The following is a 19,292-nucleotide window of genomic DNA, read 5'->3' as shown; positions in this document are numbered from 1 at the left end:
CAACAGTGACAAGGGCAAGGTGAAAAATTTTCACGAGATTTTTTTTTTCCCTGCAAGGAATAGCTTTTGTTTCAGCTCAAAGCCAGTGCAGATGGTCCAACACTCTCCCATCAACTATTTCTAATTTCTGAGAACTGAGGACAAATTATTTACAAGCTACAACACAGCCATCATTAAGCACAGCCATCATTAAGGTCGCCCTGGACACTGTAACATTTTCCTTTCCCTATGACTTTGAAGGCATCAAAGTCACCAAAATAAACCGTGGATGCAGGAGAGACAGAGATACATTTTCCCAAACACACCTTCCTCTGCATCAGCTATGGGATGAAATGGGGACAGCTCAGAATGCCCAACATGGCTCTGATCTGCCTACAAATGCTTTTTATCAGATTATTATTATTATTATTTTTTTTTTGCAATAAGCCACCTAATCTTTCTTGTAAGCTCTGCAGGGCACACTATGTGAAAGATACCATCTTACAAAGTACTGCCTGAGAAATCTTCCAAATGACACCAAGAAGCTGATGCATGCGACACGATGGGATGATTCCAGCCAATATTCTGCAAGCAAGACTGAGCAGAGTTTCCAGATGGCAAGGCAGGTCCTCCAAAGCCCTGCTGCCCCAAGGGGGGGGACATGGAGCATCGTGAGAGATCACTGCTACACCACTGAGTCAAAAACCCACCTCCAGAGGGAAGCTGCATCCCATCCGAGATTGTGCTACAGCATGAAACAAGCTCTGTGGGCAGCTGGATGCTTCACAAAGAGGTATGCTTTGGTTTCTCTGCCAAGAAGGGCATGTAGCAAGTGCACAGCAGCTAGACCTCAAACGTACCCTGGTAACTGCATAATCCCATCCAACCAAACAGGGTGAGACAACACCACCCCTCCTCCAAAGAGCTCCTCAGGCAGGATATGAGGATGTTTCTTTATTCCTCCTTAACTCCAACCATGTTATTAGCTCAATATCCTGACAGGCAGGCTCTGTCTCCTGGGTATTGTGCTGCTGCTTGAGCTCATTCTTGCACTGAAATATCTGATGGTATTTATGTAGCACTGCAGGGTCAGACCCAAATGCAGAGAAGCACTGGGCTGCCCATGGCCTCCTCCTCCCATTGGGCCCAGAGTGACAGGCAGCCCATGCTCTCAGCACAGCAGCAGCATCAAAAGAGGAAGAAGAGGAATACTGGACACAAGACAAAGCCAGTGTGGGGTGAGGACACCAGCTGCATGAAGCCCATGGTGAAGACCTTTATGGCAGTGAGTCATGGCACCCAGCACCTGGCTCTACCTGGCAATGGGCAGGCAAATGCTTCTTGCTGGAGCTGAGCAAGTCTTTGAGTTAAGGTCAAATGAATCCCCAGATAGCCTTGCAAACCAAAAAGAAATAGCAGGGAAACGTTTTTCTTTTTTTTTTTTTATTTTTAAATCCTTCTGTTGTGGGTGAGCTCATTTCATGAAAAGCCATCATGTCGCTGTTGCTGTGGCAACTTTCAAATTGTAGGAGGGAGAATTGGCCAATTTTCCTTACATAAAGGCATCATGAGAATATTACAGCAGTGGGCTGTTCTTTATGACTCTGAAATATTATCAAAAGCAAGTCAAACCTTCCTGGTTTTCACAGAGGTGTTCAGAAGTTCACTTGGCTCCGATGGGATCGGGGCAGTCTGTGGGATCTGAGGAGGGGGAAGTCCCTCCTCGCTGGGAGCCAGAGCTCTGCTCTTCTGCAGAGAGGGAAGGGTTAGGGTTAGGGTTAGGCTGTGAGCCCTCTCCAGGCTTCAGCCCTGCTGCATGCTGTCTGATGGCTTCAGGTTCTAAAAATGTGCTCAGGACCACACTGAAAATCGTTTCACTGGGGTAAGGATGGAGAATCCTTCACCCACCATCTCCACGTCCGGTTTGCTCCTCACCCTGCAGAGCTGGAAAATACCTGATGTCTGTTCCCAGGGTGCTCAGACAACCAAGAACTCCAATAAACAGAAATCCTCAAGCAGCCACTTAATATCTCTCCTCCTTATGCTACAGAAACACTGTAACCTTTGCACTTATGGCCTACAGTGCCATGCACGAGCTGTAATTGACAGAAAATAACATGCAGAGTTCGTTCAGCACATCAATATTCAGTGCAAAGCGGCATCCCACTGCAGCACTGGAAATCCATCCTTACTAAGAGACAATACTGCAAGGGGAAAAGATGCACGGGATTCACAGACAGCCTGTGAACAGGAGACCTAAGACGTGTTAATCTTAAATCAGTTGGCCACGTGAAGGCTCAGTCGTGAGCGAAAGGTGCAAAGCTTTGCAGTGAGCTGAGTTTTGAAGCACTCTGCATTAGCTAGCAGGTGAAAATATTGCAGACAGAAGCCAGAGGGTCTCCAGCGGAGTTTCTGAATATGACAAAAGATGTATTTCTTGGCACGAAGAGGTGGAAGGCTCGGGGTGACCTGCAGACCCCACTACTGCCCTGTATGGAAGTAAATTGACCCTGAAGAACTTTCTCAATGCTCCTCCACTTGATTGAGTGCTTCTCAATTTATAAAATCAAGACATGAACTCGGATTACAAGCCTCTAATCATCGTTTGCCGCCTAACAACAAGCGCAGCAGATGGGGAGCCGCGTTTCCATCATGCTCCATCTTCCACCACAGCCACTGATAAAAGCAAAGCGAAGTTCTGGTGGGAAGTGTGAACGTTTACAAGTGGCTGAAACCCGGCTCCATCTGCTCAAGCAGACGGGATCGAGCAACGCCGTCGGAATGACAAAGCAGGCGGGGCAGGGGACGGACGCGGCGCGGCACACGTACCTCTGGGCCGTATCGCAGGGGGAGCCTTTCCTCTTCCGTGAGTCGGGGTTGGCAGGGTCTGTCGAGCTGTCCCCAAGGCCACTCATGTTGACCTACTTTGCACCTGGAAATGAAGAGGCACGAGGTCAGGACGAGGGTTCTGCAGCCAGGGGTGTTTCTAAGCGACAGCATCGGGAAATGCGAACCAGGACACCTCCAGGAGGTGACCAACCCAACGCAGGTCGTTCTTGTTGAATTTATGCCTCATTTGGGCAGTTTGCGGAGGAAAAGGTGTGAAGGGAAAACAAGGACTGATCACATTACCTTCCTTTTGGTGTCCCCTGGTCACCATTTGGCTAAGACAGCCCACTCCATTACATCACAGCCAGAGCTCTTTCCTACATCACCCCCAAGATTTTGTCATCTTAGCCTTATAAGGGTCAGCTTCAATGTTCTGTTTACAGGCAAGCATTACATTTCATAGAATCCCAGAGTTAATCTGGGTTAGAAGGGACCTTAAAGCACATACACCTCCAACCCCTGCCGTGGGCAGGGACATCTCCCATAGACCAGGCTGCCCAAGGCCCCACTCATCCCGGCCTTGGGCACTGCCAACGTTGGGGCACCCACATCATCAGCCTGTGCCAGTGACTCACCAACCACAAGCTCAGTCATTAATTATGAACTATAGATTTTTTTATTTAACTGAATGAAATACTACATAAGCACAACAAGGGCAAGGAAGTCAATTAAGGCTTTTTTTTCTTTTTTTTGTATCCTTCACCTTGAGCTGTGTTGAAGGGGTTTTGCCAAAGAGCCAAGAATGCAGCCAAGCCCAGATGGGATTAAATTTGTCTCCTACAGGTTTGAAACTCCCAGCAGACATCAAACTAAGGGACAGTGCTGCTACTATGAAGGAATCAGCCATACACATTGCTTCACCTCCTTTCCTACAGCTGTTCAGTGATTTTTCCAGTAATTGCAATAATTTAATCCTAGATACTGCTGCCCTCCCAATTCTTCATTCATTTCATTTTCAAATATTCACATTTTTGCAAGTATTTAGCAATGTGAAAAGACACAACGACTGGGGAACAAAGTAATAGGACCCCAGACAAGAACTTTGTTGTGTGGTAGGGAGCAGAGGGGCTGAGTTATTAAACTCAGTTCCCTTCATTTCTTACATTGATTGCTCTCTAAAAGCTGGAATTTTAACATGCACTAAGGCACTGACTGATCACTATAAAACAAACCCTACAAGACTATTTCACAGCCCAGATTGCCAATCCATTTTATTCAGCCAATTCAAGAGATGCTTGCCCCAACAGGAATGCTCACCCCAAGGATCCACCTTCATGCTCAGGTCAAAAAAAAACTAATATTGACATTAAAAATTTAATGTGCTCCCACTGCAATGAGTTTTAATAACTCCCACTGCTATTCCAGACCCTGATCTCACATTATCAGCAACCAAATTAAAATAACAAACATTCTGTAGTACCAGGGATGGAGCAGCTGAAGGCGACCATCCAACCACAATGCTCTGCTGTGAGACCACGACCTTGGCCAGAGCCACCAGATGCCCCAGAGAGGTGAATTAAGGACAACATTGCAGCCTCAGCTGAAATCCTTGGCTTGCGTTAAGCCCTTGATGTAATATGTTCAATGTTTCTTTTTATTGTTAAAAGTAGTTTATTTTATAGCAAAACTTGCCAGGACGAACAGGCCAAAAATGTAATCTGCTCTAAAAATAGGCAAGCTGAGCCCTGCTGGACAAGGGCAAGGGTTGTGCTCTCAGAGAGACCACAGTGGGGCATTTTCACAGCAAACCTGGTTTCTGAACACCAACTTCTTGTAAAAATGTTAATATTCTGCTCGCTTAGGAAAGCAAACAGAAACAGCTGAAGAGCGGCACGGCGGCGATGAAAACAAGCTAATTAGTTCATCTGGGAGGAGCAGGGCAGGAGTTTCCAAGCTTCATATAAGCTCTCCTTGATGCAAACCTGCCCTGTAAAGCAATCATCCAAGGCTGTCAAACACCAGAATCATAGGTTCATTCCGGTTGAAAAAGACCTCCAAAATCCCAAGTTCAACCCCAACCCATCCCCACCATGCCCACTGACCATGTCCCATGCCACTGATATCCAGACTTGTATCCCTTTGCCCTAATTCATAGGGCTTGGAGGCTCCACAACCCTCTGCCATTGATATAGAAGCACAGAATCATAAACGTCAAGAAGAAGACACCAAGATCCCCGAGCCCAACCCCAACCCACCCCACCGTGCCCACTGACCACGTCCCTCACTGCCCCATCTCCATGGTTCCTCTGTAAGTATATTCCCATGCATACTGCAATGACTTTTTGGTAATACCCAACGGCCCTATGGCACACAGCCATGCAGAAGAAACCACCTCCGATCCCAACCCCGTGCTCTCCCCTCCTTCAACAACCCCACACAGATGCCCTGGCCCCCGTCAATATTTCAACACAACCACAGTGACAGTAACATGAGTGCAATTTGTATGTTATCAAAAGGAATAGTAAAGAAAAGGTGAACTGCCAAGGGTGTTATGCTCATGAATGTTTCTGCTCTCTGTGATTTGTCCACAGAACAGTACACACAGAGCTGGCCATTGAATGCTTAATCCGAACAGAACTTCCTGATGCTAAAATCTGTTTTCCACGTTTCAGATGAATTTGACCCAGAGAACTCCTTACAAAGTCCTGCTAAAACTACAGGAGAGAGGCACAGACTGCAGGCTGCTTTTACAAGAGCTGCAATGGTGGAAAAGTCCCTCGCATTACACCCATTTATCAGCACAATATAACCCATCTGCGCACAAACACTCTCAATTAGAGGTAATTAAGAGCATACTCGGAATGTCACAAGGATACATCTCTATTGCTGCCCTCACAAGTTCATCGCCAGCTGCTAACCTTAAGACAGAAACACAAAACACTGCTGCAGATCCAGCAGTGATGACTGCGCTGGTGATGATGCTGCGAGTCACTCTAACCCACTGCACACGGTGTTTGTTTGGGCTTTGGGGTTTCTTTTCTTAAACCTCCTCCCCAACAACAGTAATTATAATGATAATGGAGAGAGCCCCATTAAACGCTGCTTTTTCGGCCGCTGAAGTTGTCAAAAACAAATGTTACATCTGTTTTGTGCGATGCTCTTTGGGGGTTGGAAAACAAAAATCCCCGTGTCCATATGTCACCAGGCCAGCAGACATGTCTGTCTTCCAACTAAATCCTCTTTTCTTGGTCCCTTACCCCAATTTCCCTGCCAGTCTCCCCCTGCCTCCCTTGGAGACGCTGCCAGATGGAGCCTTTGGCTCTGGGACATCGATCCCTACCTGCAAAGAGCAGTTTGAATGAAAGAAAGGCTGGGTTTTTGGCAGAAAGCGGTGCTGGGAGGAAGGTGGAAATAAAAACCAGCAGCAGGAGATCTGAGTTGTTTTCTCTTCCTGGAGGAATCGTGGCTGTTTGTGCTGGTGGTGAGTTCACCTTTACATCGTGCACTGCCATCACAGAGCACCTTAACAGGCAATGTGACCAGCAGGGCTTGTCTTCTCTTCCATTGCCCATCCCAGCCTGAACATCCCCTCCTGACACCAAGTGATCAGCCCCTCTCTCATTATTATAATTATTATTACTACTGTAATGACGTCAGTGCAGTGCTTGAAGCCTCCAAGGGATGCCAGCCTGCATCCCCTGGGTCCCCACTACAGGGGAGATTGAGCAGCCCCCATTTCCATGCAGGGATCCGGACAAGGAGAGATAAAACTCACCACCACCTGCAACCAGTTAACTCGCTCAGAACCTAAAGGCTTCAGCATTTTGACTCAAGGCTCAACGAAACGCTCTGAAGGTCACCAGGAGGGTTTACAGCAACACTGCGTCGGTCCCTCGTCTCTGCAGTCATTAGGGCCACGAAGGAGGGAGATATGGATGAGGATTTACATTCCCAGCCCTCCAACAACTGGAAGCACACCAGGCTGGGGGCAGAGCATCACACTCCGACGTCGCCACGTATGGAACCAGCATCCGTGGCCCCGTGCCCTCGGTGCCTGCGGGGCTGCTGCTTGCTTTGCCTCCCGCCAGCTAAGTGGGACATGCAGAAATCTTAATTATCACCATCTCTGCCGAGGCAGCAGGCTAATCCAAGCTGTCAGCTCGGGGACGCGGTGGAGCGAAAGCCCACGGTCTCAATTCCCCAGCAAGTGTGTGAGCGCATCTGCACCCACCTGCTGGTTCAGCCTGTGGTTCAGGTATCTCCATTTTGCCCACAAGAAACGATTTGCTTAGGAAAGATATCACGAGCCCTGCCATCAACGAAATGGAACCTAGGAGAGGAAGGAAGTTCTGCATACGGTAACAAAGATACACAGCTAAGTGAATTCCTCAGGGCAGAGAGCACAAGCCTGCTGAACATCAGCTCCAAGTTCAACAAGTGCTTGCTGTCTATGTGTCTGACGCCTGGAAAGCAGGAAAAGAAGGGAAAGAGGTATATAAATCAAGAAGGCTGAGCATCATCCTTATAGAGGCGGCAGTCCAAAAGGCTGAGATATTGTGAATTTTAACACGCTCATCATCTATATTGTCTTTGCAACTCACAGACCCACTGCGGTCGTTCCCCCTTAGCCCAGGGATAATTCCAACAGCCAATTTGCTTTACAAATGAATGGGAAAATGTGGGAAAGGGCTCTGCCTTAGCACTAGGAAAATGAATAATCCAGCTGTGGGAAATCAATATTTGATGCCTGAGGAGACCTCTGGAAATCCACAATGCCACTCTGTTATTTTCCCAGGCTCTCTTTAAAACCCACCTCAGCTAAAACACAACAGACATGAGGTAAGCGATGTGCTGCTTATTACACTAATTGCAATCATCTCCTTGTTACCTGGTGCTCACCCACATCTGTTTGTCGTAGCCATCTGTTGTCTGTCTTAATTAATGGCACACTCGTGGGGCAGGGCTGGTGCAGCATGTGGGCTCCCAACACCGCTGCATCCCACGTCTGGCACAGCATCTCCGTGCCCCATGGCATGCCAAGTGACGCCACTGCAAACAGAGGGCAAAGGAAAACAAAACCAAACTGCAAACCTGAAGGTAAGCTGGTAAGAATCCCACTGTCCTTCCAGAGCCAGGGAGCAGTGCTGGGCCACAGAGGGCTTGCAGGAGGTGTGCAGCGATGAGTAAATGATTTCAGTGTTATCAAAACCAGACTTCTCACACTGCTTTGTCCAAACAGCACGATATGTGCTTTGCTTTGATATTTGTTAATGGGTGGAAAACCTCAGTTCTCACTAACCTGAGCCTCAGCAGCATCCCCCATCATCATTCTGGACAACCTGCTAGAACCAGTGTAGGAGCCACACTGCCACAGGATATCCAAACCCGCAGACAGGACAGCCCAGTGACCCTACTGCTGGACCTCAGCTCTGTCTCCAGGTGCTTAGGAGGACCTCAGTGTGTTCTCAGGGCTGAGCAGGAAGGAATGCTGCCACCAAGGCTGGCCTTGATGTGGAGCCCTTGAAGGGCTGGGTTGTGTTTCCAGCACAGACCCAAGCTTGGCTGCCATTCATTTCCCCAGACACACCAACCAGTTCAGGGCTGCTCACAATCATCAGCACCTACTCCTGGAGTGTTTGCATCCACGTCTTTATGTACAAAGCCCAGACCAGAGGTGGCCATACACGGGTTGGCAGAGCTATGGGGCTGCTCACACAGATCCCAAATGTTGCTGTGTGTATGTGCCTGCCCTCTGCTTCCCAGCCCACTAGACAGATGATAAATGGAAACTTGGTTCAAATTAGCCCGAGTCACGAAAGAAAAACAACAATATGTTGTTTATACAAGTTTGTATTGTTATCCAAGCCTTTGTGCAACCCAGAAGCAAATGGGGGCTAAATGTCACATAAATACCAAGTATCTTCCTTTTCAGATTTATAGCAAAAAGGAGAGGCAAAGGAGACCCCAGTGATTCTGGATGCTGCAGGGCTTACATCACCCTCAAAAATCTGGACTTAAGTGCTGTCCAACTCCGATTTCAACTATTTTTCATGTTGGGATGAGCACTGACAGCACCAACAGCTGCTTTTCTTGCAACAGCCTCATTTTTTCCAGCAGTTTCCGTCCTGCTTTGCATCCCAGAGCACCAGAGCACATCAGCAGGCTCTCCTCTCTGCAGCATTGTCAGAGCTTTCCCCAGCACTGCTGGGGGAGCACAGGGGCAGCAGTCAGATCTGCTTTTCCCCCCATGCTCCCCCAGGGCTGTGTCATGTGCAGCGGCAACTTTTGGAGGCAGCAAGGCTGGCAGCAAGGTTACAGAGGTGAACATAGAGTGACAGTGGAAGAAACCCTTTGAGAACGTGAGTCGAGGTTAGGCATGCACAGTGTTAATAGTGGATCACTGCTGGATCGCTCTGGTTGCTTCAGCTCCCTTCCTCCACACTCACCCTTGCAGGACCACTGAGTTCCCCATGATCTGCTCAGCAGGCAAATCCTGCACGACTTTGCCAACACGTGCTAAAGGGCCTTGGGCAAAACATGCAGCTCTATCCCCATCACTCTAAGACAGGACCTGCTGCACACCAAAGCAGGAAGGAAGCCTGCTCTCTCAATATAGAGATCAAAATATTTCTGCAATTGCTTTGCACTGATCATGGAAACGCGTTGCAAACACAAAGTGATGTGAACCCAGCCTCGAATGAACAGAAATGGATATACAATTTAGTTGCCATCCTTGAGTGCTCTTCCTCGTGGAGCTGCTGGTGTCTGAAAGCCAGCAAGGATCACTTGGCAATGTTTACAGCAGAGATAAGGCACAAAACCTAACGGCAAGAACCGTAACCTTTTCTCCCAGTAGCTGACAGGAAAACTAGGTTAATTTATACAGCTTCTGAAAGGAAAAAATAACACTAATTCCCTCGTAGTCACACAACATTACACACTAAGTTTCATATTACGTTTGTGAATTACACTTTGCAATTACACAAGTTTCTCTATGGGGAGAACGAAGTATTTGGCAGAACGTGCAAATACATCAGGTTCTCATGTAATTCCAATTAAACTGCAGTAGAAGAACATGCACATGCAGCTCCATAAAAAACACCCTGCGCCCGCCTGGGTTCCAAGGGCACTGCAAACAGCAATGCAGCTGAGTGACACTGGGCATCACTCCTACTCTGCAGGGAATACAAGTTCCTTCTATTCAAAATGTGTAGGATTTGCATGAGGCTCTTCCTTCTTATATGCTTAAAGTTGCTAAAACCAGAGCATGGGCCAGGGTAGGAGTCAAGTGATGCTGGTGAGCATCAAGAGCACACGTATTGGGGAGGGAATGGTGTCAAAGAGCAGCCCTGGCAGCTCCCAGCCAACTGCCAAGACACTCAATCCTCTGGAGCACGAAGCATGTTTAATTAGCATTCACACTGCAGCAGTACAAACCAGAATTCCTCCTTGCAATCCAGGAATGGCTGCCTACCACGCCTGTCTTTATGCTGGGCCAACCGCAGCTGAAAGCCAGCAGAAAACACCTCCTGCATCCTTCTGCAGCGACACAATTTGGGAAGCCCATGGGGTGCTAAGGTGTGCCTGGGAGATGAGTTCAGTGAAGGCAGGAGTGCTGGTGGATCAGATGGAAAGGAAGACACCAAACGATGATTCAATAACGAATAGAGCCACTAAAAAACATCTATTCTCTGAAAGAGTGGCGAAAACAGCCCAGGGAAGTGGGGGGTCACCCTCCCTGGAGGTGCTCAAGGAATGTGGAGATGTGGCACTGACAGACGTGGTCAGTGGGCATGGGGATGGGGTTGCACTTAGAGAATTCAGAGGTCTTTTCCAACCTGAATGCTTCTATGATTAACAAGGACAGCAATGCCTCGAAGTCGAACGTGTTGGAGGCTGCACCTCAGATCTAACGATTAACCTTAGGACCGTGCTTTGGAGAAAGCTAATAGGCGGCCATTGCACCAGCAGAAATGTCTTTTTCTCCATTCTTTTGCTGTATTTTGTTTAATCACATCTGCCCTACTTTCAGTCGGGTGTGTTGGACTCCTCTTTCCTCCTGCCATCCCCACCAGCAGTGACTCGCAGGTGCTTCTGGCACTCGCTGACAAGAATCGGTGCCGACAGCCGGCTGCTCCCCCATGGAAGGCTTCACTTCCCACCCCCCTTCTCTGGTCTGCTTCTCCTAAACCCTCTATAGGACTTGTTTGAATCATAAAATACCCTACATTGGATAGGACCTACACAAGGATCACCGAGTCCAACTCCTGGCTCCACACCCAAACCCTACAGTTCAGAGCGGTGACCCAGCACTCCCTAGAGCTCTGGCACTGGGGTTGTGCCTGCTGCCCTGGGGAGCTGCTCCATGCCCGCTGCCCTATGGGGCAGAACCCTTCCCCAGCCCTCACCCGACCCTCCCCTGATGCAGCTCCATGCATTCACAAAACTCAAGAGTCAGGAAAACTCTTCCAGTTGTCTCCAAAACGATGACATTTCATCTGCTGGAGAGAATTTTGTGCTTACCAAAACAAAAGAGCGCATTACAGAGCTTGTTTGAAAAGGCTGCCACGGCTTCCTTGTGAATAGATTAATCAATTTTACGAGATTTGATGCTAAATTCCTCACTGACAGCTCCACTCCTAAAGAGGCAAGCTGCCATGGAAGAAGTCTGGAGGGCGTCAGCTCTCCGAGCTGGTGTAACACGAAGCGACCCAAGACTCAACGAGCAAGCTAAAAACAAGAATATCAAGGAATATATTTTTAACTCATTCATCACTACCTCTCTATAAAATGGCTACTCAAATTCTGCTTTGTCTATCGGAGGATTAACCATCGAGGCAGGGAGATGGTCCTTGTTAAGTGACCTGTGAAAAATGTGGCATTGGTCACCTCAAACATCTTGTTAAAGGATAAGAGGATGCACATTTTTCTTATGATAAAATTACAAGAAAGGTTTGATTGCTGAAGAGACAAAGCTTTAGAAAATCTAAAAGCCAAACGTCCACACTGGACAGCACCCTGCTTGCCACTACTTAGAGCTACAGCCTCCATCTCCATCCTGACAGCACTTTATCCACATTTGAGATGTACTCATTGGGTTCCAGGCCCGGCTCTCCATCCCCCAACCACACACTGACCTCTTTCTGGTGCCTTGCAAGACACTCAGGAGCACAATGGAGGGGGCAAAGCAGGTTTGGAGGTGCACATGGCTCAGGCTGGGTATACCCCAGGAACAGAGATGTCAATTAGGAATCCCTAGACATCGAAATCATTCAGGTTGAAAAAGAACCCTAAGATCACCCAATCCAATCCCAGCCCACCCCACCGTGCCCACTGCTCACAACCCCCAGTGTCACATCCCCACGGTTCTATAACACCTCCAGAGACGGTGACCCCACCTCCTCCCTGTGCAGCTGTGCCACTGCATCACCGCTCTTTCAGAGAATAAATGTTTCCTGATATCCAACCTGACCCTCTCCTGGTGCAACTCGAGGCCATCACCTCTCATCCTATTGCTGTTACGTGGGAAAAGAGGTCTACCTCCACGACATGGCAGTCACCATGACATGGCACGGGGGCACAACAAAGTGCTCATCTCTGCAGGACTCTGGTAGCCCCTGGGCTGTCTGTGAGTGCAGAACTTGGGGTTTTAGCTCAGCTCTTTCATGTGAGCTACATCTTTTCCTATCAGCACATCTTAAACAAATCACTGCTGTCAAAGGCATTTTTTCATCCACTGCGTATTCTCTACAGGTCCTGGCAATGCTCACAGCAACTGGTGCCCCAGCACAAGGCTTCGCTCACCACTACCCTACAGCTGAGCATTAATTCACCCACAACCAAAGCATTAGCAGGCTCTCTAAAGTCAAGTCCAACCTTTGTGAAAGGCGCTGGAGATCTGTGAACAGAAACCCCCGGGTAATTGGATTACTGGTGTTAGAGCAACATCCTGCAGGCAGCTCCGGGCTCAGGCTGCTGTCAGGATGGGGTAGTGGAGCTCAGAGAGGAAGGAGGACCACCACCAGCCTCAGAGCTACCCAGCGGGGTGAAAAATGAGCAGTGCCTCACGCCAGATGTCCTCACCCAGCAGATTGTAACTCAGGTGCAAACAGGCTTTGTGTTGCATCGGAGCTGTATTCTGAGTTTTGTGCAGGGATGAGCTCAGCCCTTCCAACTGCTCAGCACGAGCTCCTCTTCTGTCAGCTGGGAGAGGTTGGCGGCCCCGAACCCACCAGGCAGCGCGTGAGGGAGCTGGCAGCACGCTCGCAGCGTATCTGCTAAGCTGTCTTGTATTTAATCACTTAATTAGGGATCAGAGAGCTATTGAAATTTGCATACAATACAAGATTCGGAAGAGCTGTAACCATCGCTGAGAACAAAAGCTGAATACGAAGCAACCCAGGGAGCTGGAAAATAGAGGCAGGAAACAAAATGAAACCCAGTTCCCACCAACAGAGGGGGGGGGAATCACCCCACTGCGGGAAGACAGGGCTCCTCCTGTATGGCTTTGGGGGGTGCTGTAGCTTTTCTCTTTTTCAGTGCTTCACACTGCTCAGCTGCAGGATATTGGATTTGAACTTGTGCAAAAGGCAGCAGTGGCATAGCAGCACTCGTGGATATTTGGAGACGGTCAGCAGAGCGTGGAGAATGAAGGGCTCAGGTTTGGAGACGGCATCAGTAGCTATCTCTGAGTAATTAGCTAACCAAACAGAATTAGGCACAGTTGAGTTCACCTTCACAGCAGAACCATATCAACAATTGGTCATAAAAGAGCACTGCGAATGACAAAGCGATTAAAGGGATTTAAAAGGAAAAGATTAAGCCAGCAAAGTGTGTACAGTCTGACCAAGCTAGGGGAGAAGGAGAAGCGATTTGCACCGAGCTGCATGCTGCATCCTCTGCGGGTCTGCAGAGCACGAGATTTCCAAACAAAACCAACATGGACTGATGAATCTTGGCCTCAGAAAAACAATTAGTGACCTTGGAAAAACAAGGCTGTCAGGGAACTTCCCAAGGAGCACAGCGGAAGAGGCAGAGGAGGTCAGGGATGGGGCTCCAAGCACCTGATGGAGCTGTGGGTGCCCCTGCTCACTGGACGGAGCGGGACCAGTTGGCCTTACAGGTCCCTTCCAACTCAACCAATCCTACGGTTCCATGACTCCACGAATCACTTAGACTAACCACAGGAGGATCCTGCCTTTGGAAGAAGACAACCGAAGGTTTACCTTTATAAAGGAGACCGCTGAGGAATGGTTTGCTCCAGAAACCAACCACCTGAGCCCCACAGCAATGCCCAGCAGCAGCTCCCAGCACTGACATTGCACCCCACATGGCACCAGTCCCAGCCCACGGCACCGGGATCCCGTTACCTGGAGCCCCACGCAGCGTCCTCGGCCGACCATGGCCCGATCCCCGGACGTGGCCCTGCTCTCCCCAGGCAGATGAGCCAGGAGCTGCAGCAGAGCAGGAGAATGCCTGAGCAAGTCTCGGGAGCGCAGCTGCTTGCTCGTGCTGATTACAAATATTCAGGCATCTCTAAGTAGGCGGAGTACAACAAAAAAGGGCTTTCGAGAAACTTACGGAAAAGCAATCAACAACGCCGAATACATTAGGAGATGGCTTGGTTTCCTTAGTATTTATTGGCTTGATAGCAATACCTAGAGGTCCTGAGAGAGGCCGGGGATCCATCGCACCAGGATCGGGAGGGAGCAAACAGCAGCTGCTGCCCGGAAGCGTTTGCAAAGCAAAATGCAGCACATGGGGAATGCAGCACGGGGCTGTGCGTGGTATGTCTGAGGGCAGGCTGAGACAAGCAGGCACTCGAGTCAGACTCAGGATGCAGCTCTGAGCGAGCCAGACCAGAACTTTTGCATTCTTGTAGGTGCCACCAAAACAGAGCCCACAGTGGGAAGGAGGCAAGCATTGTGTGTTTCCCCAGGTGGGCGCTGGGTAAAGCTGCTGGTTTGTAGCCCAGTTCATATAAGCATAGAATGGTTTGAGTTGGAAGGGACCTTTGAAAGTCCATCTGGTGCAGCTTCCCTGCAGTGAACAGGGACACCCACAGCTCCACCAGTGCTCAGAGCTCTGCGCAGCCTGACCCTGAGTGTCGGCAGGGACCGAGCACCCACCATCACTCTGGGCAAGCTGTGCCAGCAGCTCACTCAGCTGGCTCAGTGCTGGCAGGGATCTCCAGGAAGCCTCCGTTCAGCTGCCCTGGGTGATGTCATCAGGAGCTCTGTACAAAGCTCACAACACATACCAACGGCTGGCCAAGGGGCCAGCATAACAAAGAAGGATGAAACCCAAGGCTGGAGAGATCCATGCCTAGAGAAGAGCTGGACAAACTGGAGGGGAGGCTGCACAGGGCTGCACAGGGAGGAGGTGAAGTCACAGCCCCTGGAGGGGATCAAGAAAAGGGCTGATGTTTCACTCAGTGTCATGGTCTAGCACAGCCACAGACATGGGCAGACAGTTGGACTAGATGGTCTTAGTGGTCTTTCCAACCTCAATGATTCTGAGATTCTGCGATTCAAAACTGCAGGGTTTTATTTTCTATCCTCGGTTTAGACCTCCCTCTCTTTTCAGCTGGTATTTTAAACTAACCATACTGAGAAAAAGGGGAAGAAAGAAGAACCAGCAACAGTGCAGCACAACAGAGTTTTCTGTATCATTATTAATCTTCTATTGCTACTGCTCACAGCAGCAGCAGATACTTGCAAAACACAGGGATCTCTACCCTGAGGTATTTACAAACCTGATTAAGATGTGATATAATTAAAAGGCAAATAAAGTAATAGTGAACACAGAGCAGACATGGAGGGGGAAGAAAGACAATTAACTTCAGCAGCTTTGCAGAGGTTACACCTATTTTACATTGAAGTGCCCACAAACTGTGGGACTTGCTATTTCTGGAAGCCATCTGGTGTCTCAGTGCATCTCAGCAGCAACACTACACCCCGTGCCTGTTTGATGTAGATGTGGCACTCAGGGACGTGGTCAGTGAGCATGGTCAGGATGGGCTGGGGTTGGACTGGGTGATCTTGGAGGTCTTTCCAATCAGAATGATTCTATGCTTTTATGTCCCTCATCCTTCTCAGACATCTTTCTGCCTGTGCTTTGAAGTCATTACATGGCTTTAGATACTCTCCAGCAGCCTGCCTGCCTCCAGGACTGCATCTTCTGCAGATGTTTCCTCCACAGCACCAGACAGTACTACTAAAAGATGCTTTCCAGCTTCTTAAAAAGCAAGTGGGCAACAAGAGGAGAAAACCTAATACCTATTTCCATTGCCCTTTGGTTCACGTCCCACCCCACAGATAACACAGATAACCACAAAACCCAGCCCACATCAGCACAGTGAGCTACTGCAGGAGATGCCCAAGCAGATGGATGCACACTTGTTTTGCAGCACTGCACTGAGACAGGCAAAAATCAATGAACTGAAGGATTACTACCATGAGGTGAGATGCTAGAGGTGAAAAGAGCCATGGCTGTGGCCAAGGGCTGCCCTGGAGCCACTGCACATGGACCCAGGCAGCATCCTGCAGCACCTGATTTGTTGTTAGTTCTTAAAAAAATACATACACACAACATGTCCCTCCCATTGCTTACAAATGCACTAATCCCAGCCAGGCTCCGGAGAGCAGCAAAGATAAAATCAGCACATAGATGGCTCATAAAAGCAGCTGACAGCTAACCCGGGCGCCTAAGGCAAGGCACAGCACATCTTGCAGCCCGTGTTTGAAATGGGGAAATTCCCCATCGAGACATAACCTGGGTTTGGAGCTGAGAAGGAAGGCACCCAGCACTGCTGCCCATCTATGCACCCTGCTTTTAGCAAGTTTTGTCGAAGCTGTGAAAGAGGACAAACTTACACAGCCTACCTTGAGCAGTGGATACTGCTCTGCTGAGATGCAGAGAGATGGGGCTCGATCCTTGTGGCACAGCCCACAACAGAGCCCAGAGGGCCCTCAGGTGGCAAGGATCCAGCCCAGCAGCAGGGATCCAGCCCAGCAGCAGGGATCCAGCCCAAGCTCACCACTCCTGGCTGCCCGTGTGGTACCCAGTGCCTTGCATCCCAAAGAGTTTACTTTCACGGTTGAAGCTCTGAGTTTAATTAAAAGCAGGCTTGATAATTACCCTTTCCAGCCAATCCCTCATCTGCAGCCCTGCTGCCTGAAGAGATCCTCATTTTGGGTGGATGTACAGAGGGAGGTAGGTGGCAGTTGCCTGGAGGGCACAGGGACTGGAGGGACCTGCAGGGAGCAGCTCACTAACGAAGCCCCAGGTGCAAAGCAGTGCCCAGGGAAGGGACTGAGCCTCATGTACAGGTACACTTTGTCCCAATGAGTCTCACTACTGGAAACCACATTTATTTTCACCTTGTGCAGCTGCATGCCCCACGATGCTCCTGTCAGAGGCCATGACAATTTCCATGCTTACAAGATCCCAAAGCCATCGTGTTCAGCATCACAATGCTTCTGAGAGCAGCCAGGCTAAAACACAGCCAAATCCACCCATTACCAAAGCAATGTATCAGGGGATGTTGTAGCATTGCATTCCCCAGAGTATGATGTCAGAGAGACAAACCTGTTAGGAAAGGTAAAAAGGAGCAGGAATAATTGCATCACCTCGTGCCCTTTGAACAACCTTTGGATTCTGACAGTTTTTGCCAGGAAGAATAATGAAAGTCAAACTAATTAAGCAATGAACATGCCCACAGAACGGAGTGTGAAAATGTTTAAAGTCTGACATGCTGTTAGGAAGCACACAGCTCCTGGCCTTCCTGCTGTTGCTCTGGGAGCAACCATGATGGCTGTTGGTTTTCTCCTTCTTAGTATTAATTCCCAGAACTAAAATGGGGTTTTGTGGGAAAAGGAGATTTTAAAAATACTTCTGATCCTGCCAACAGGCAGCTACCTGACTTCACAAAATGAAGTCAAACTCTGTTTATAGAACCACAGAATCATTCAGGATGGAAAAGACCTCTAAGACCACCAAGTCCAACCCCAACGTGCCCACTGCCAACATCCCTCAGTGCCACATCCCCATAGTTCAGTAACACCACCAGGGATGGGGACGCCACCACCTCCCTGGGCAGCCTGCCCCAAAGCATCACCACTCTTTCTGAGAAGAAATGTCTCCTAATATTCAACATGAAAGAAGAAACCTGTTCATCTCATAAACATAGAATCCTAGAAGGGTTTGGTTGGGAAAGGACCTTAAAGCTCACCCAGCCCCATGGGCAGAGCCACCTCCCACCAGCCCAGGCTGTCCAGAACCCCATCCAGCCCACATCCCAGGAGATCTCTGCATGGTCTCTTCCATGAGGCACTCATCTGGCATCACTGCGAATCCAATATCCTCTCCAGTGCCACACTCCGATGCTGTGAGCCCCTGCCCATCTCACCAGCAGTGCCACCACCTCCAGGGTGACCTCTTGAGCAACAGAGCTGAAGGTCAGCCACTTGAGAGTGACAAATACATGGTTTTGCTTCCATGTCAAAGAAAAAAGAGCTCACAGAACTGTGAAGAACCGTGAATAATCAGACCAAGAATGGTCTGTGTTCCTCTGTGTGAAGGTCTAGCAATGAGGCTTGCTTCAGGGCTGATGCAATATGGACAGCTTATTTCCCATAGCAGGATGTGTTTCATCGTGATCTTGCCCTGGTCACCATCAGCATCAATGCACACAGGAAACCTAGAGGACATGGGAAAGGTGCCCAGCTAAGCACAGCCAACCTCAGAGAGGATATCCATCTCCTCACAGACCCAAGGCCAGGATTTGGGATCCAATCACAGGTCGCAGCTCTTCTCAGCTGTCTCAGCAAATCACGATCTCTCTGTAATTCTCTGAAACCGAATTACCATCTCCTAGACACACACTGCTTTTGTTGTTCTGTCGTACCACACCGGATCACAAGTTCTTCATGATAAAGTTCTTTCAGTGCACTGGTGCCCTTTTAGATGGAAGACTTACATATGTATCCAAAATCCAAACAGACTTAGTGCAACTTGAGGCCACTACTTCCCATCCTACCACTAGTTCCCCAGAGACCGACCCCCACCTCGCTACAACCTCCTTGCATAAATCCTAACCACCCATCTCCACCAATCAAGCCCGTAACAGTGGGGTACATCACACCAGAAGGTGCCAACAACACAGGGATTGCAGTGAGAAGCACCGTGCCGTGCCACCAACTCCTGTTTCAGCACAACCCTTGACCCAAGCAAGGTGTAGGCTGCCCAACGTCACCGAGCACACGTGCTGCCAGCAGTATGGCACTCCACCAAGCCACACGTGCAGCCCTCCCATTAACCTGCCTCTACCGGGTTGTTTTCTGGCTTTATTTGACAAACAACTCAGGAGCAAAGAGATTGAAGCACCGAACGCTGCTCAGAGCCCCCCTGCAGCCTTCCACCACGGCAAGAGCTCCTGCAAACTGCACCACCCCCCCGCACACACACACACACTGAAATCATTA

The 19,292-nt window shown here is 49.2% G+C and overlaps 1 protein-coding gene across 7 annotated transcripts in view; it reads right to left on the bottom strand.

The window, feature by feature from the left end:
- NCOA1 (nuclear receptor coactivator 1) overlaps nt 1–19,292 on the bottom strand; it is a 141,797-nt gene that overhangs the window by 49,253 nt on the left and 73,252 nt on the right. For 6 of the 7 annotated variants that reach the window (XM_065730491.1, XM_065730490.1, XM_065730485.1 and 3 more), the window contains one exon: nt 2,809–2,911. In XM_065730491.1, the coding sequence (XP_065586563.1) occupies nt 2,809–2,894 (86 nt within the window). In that variant the 5' untranslated portion in view covers nt 2,895–2,911. Of the gene's footprint in view, nt 1–2,808; nt 2,912–14,465; nt 14,483–19,292 lie in introns of those variants that run through there. The other variant, XM_065730488.1, reaches the window with a different exon arrangement.

The sequence above is a fragment of the Cyrtonyx montezumae genome, unplaced genomic scaffold (genome assembly GCF_038088225.1).
Source record: "Cyrtonyx montezumae isolate F1298 unplaced genomic scaffold, pur_monq_1.0 scaffold_13, whole genome shotgun sequence".
Taxonomy (NCBI): domain Eukaryota; kingdom Metazoa; phylum Chordata; class Aves; order Galliformes; family Odontophoridae; genus Cyrtonyx; species Cyrtonyx montezumae.
Note: the sequence above shows the minus strand (reverse complement) of the source record. Positions and strands in the feature narration are given on the sequence as shown.